This window comes from Clupea harengus, chromosome 24, assembly GCF_900700415.2.
Source record: "Clupea harengus chromosome 24, Ch_v2.0.2, whole genome shotgun sequence".
NCBI lineage: Eukaryota > Metazoa > Chordata > Actinopteri > Clupeiformes > Clupeidae > Clupea > Clupea harengus.
Window position 1 is genome coordinate 19,233,518 of NC_045175.1, and position 558 is coordinate 19,234,075.

Below are 558 nucleotides of genomic sequence, written 5' to 3' on the forward strand. Positions count from 1 at the left end.
GTAGGCTACATGTATCCAAGTATACATGACCTTTGAGACTTTGATAGGGCACTCTATCCCTCGTATAAACATGGTATGTCCAGAGCAGTGTTTTTAAGTAAAAAAAAAATAGACTTATCAGAAAGAACGCAGATGAAGGATCGAAAGCAGATGGGAAGATGATAATTACGCCGGCAGAAATAGTTTTACTCACATTGTTAGAGACCGCACCATCACCCAGAAGATCAGGAATCTGGCGGTCTGTTGACGTTGCAAGGAAAAAATGAATTGGTTCCTCGCTCGCTCTGACAGTCTGACGTCGAAACAGCGGTTCCTCAGGGTGACTGGACGGACGGGCGAAGTTGGTCACGTTGGGCACAATATTTAGTTACGTGCGGGCACCAAGCCGAGCCTAGGTTATATACGGCGTCACAACATTTATGCAGTATTCACTGTGACGCTGCACTTTTCGCTATAGGGAGAACATGTTTAACTATTGAACAATCCTCGTTAGCCGATTGGCGTGTTCAATTACCCGATTCAAGAAAAATAGTTAAAAATAACTTTGCCTCTAGGCTA

General features: G+C 43.9%; 1 protein-coding gene across 1 annotated transcript in view; it reads right to left on the bottom strand.

Annotated features, from left to right (window-relative positions):
* soul5l (heme-binding protein soul5, like) overlaps positions 1-348 on the bottom strand; it is a 5,583-nt gene extending 5,235 nt beyond the window's left edge. Inside the window, exon 1 of the mRNA XM_012830882.3 lies at positions 194-348. Within this exon, the coding sequence (XP_012686336.1) occupies positions 194-213 (20 nt within the window). The 5' untranslated portion in view covers positions 214-348. The remainder of the gene's footprint in view (positions 1-193) is intronic.
* Positions 349-558: the final 210 nt, after the last annotated feature.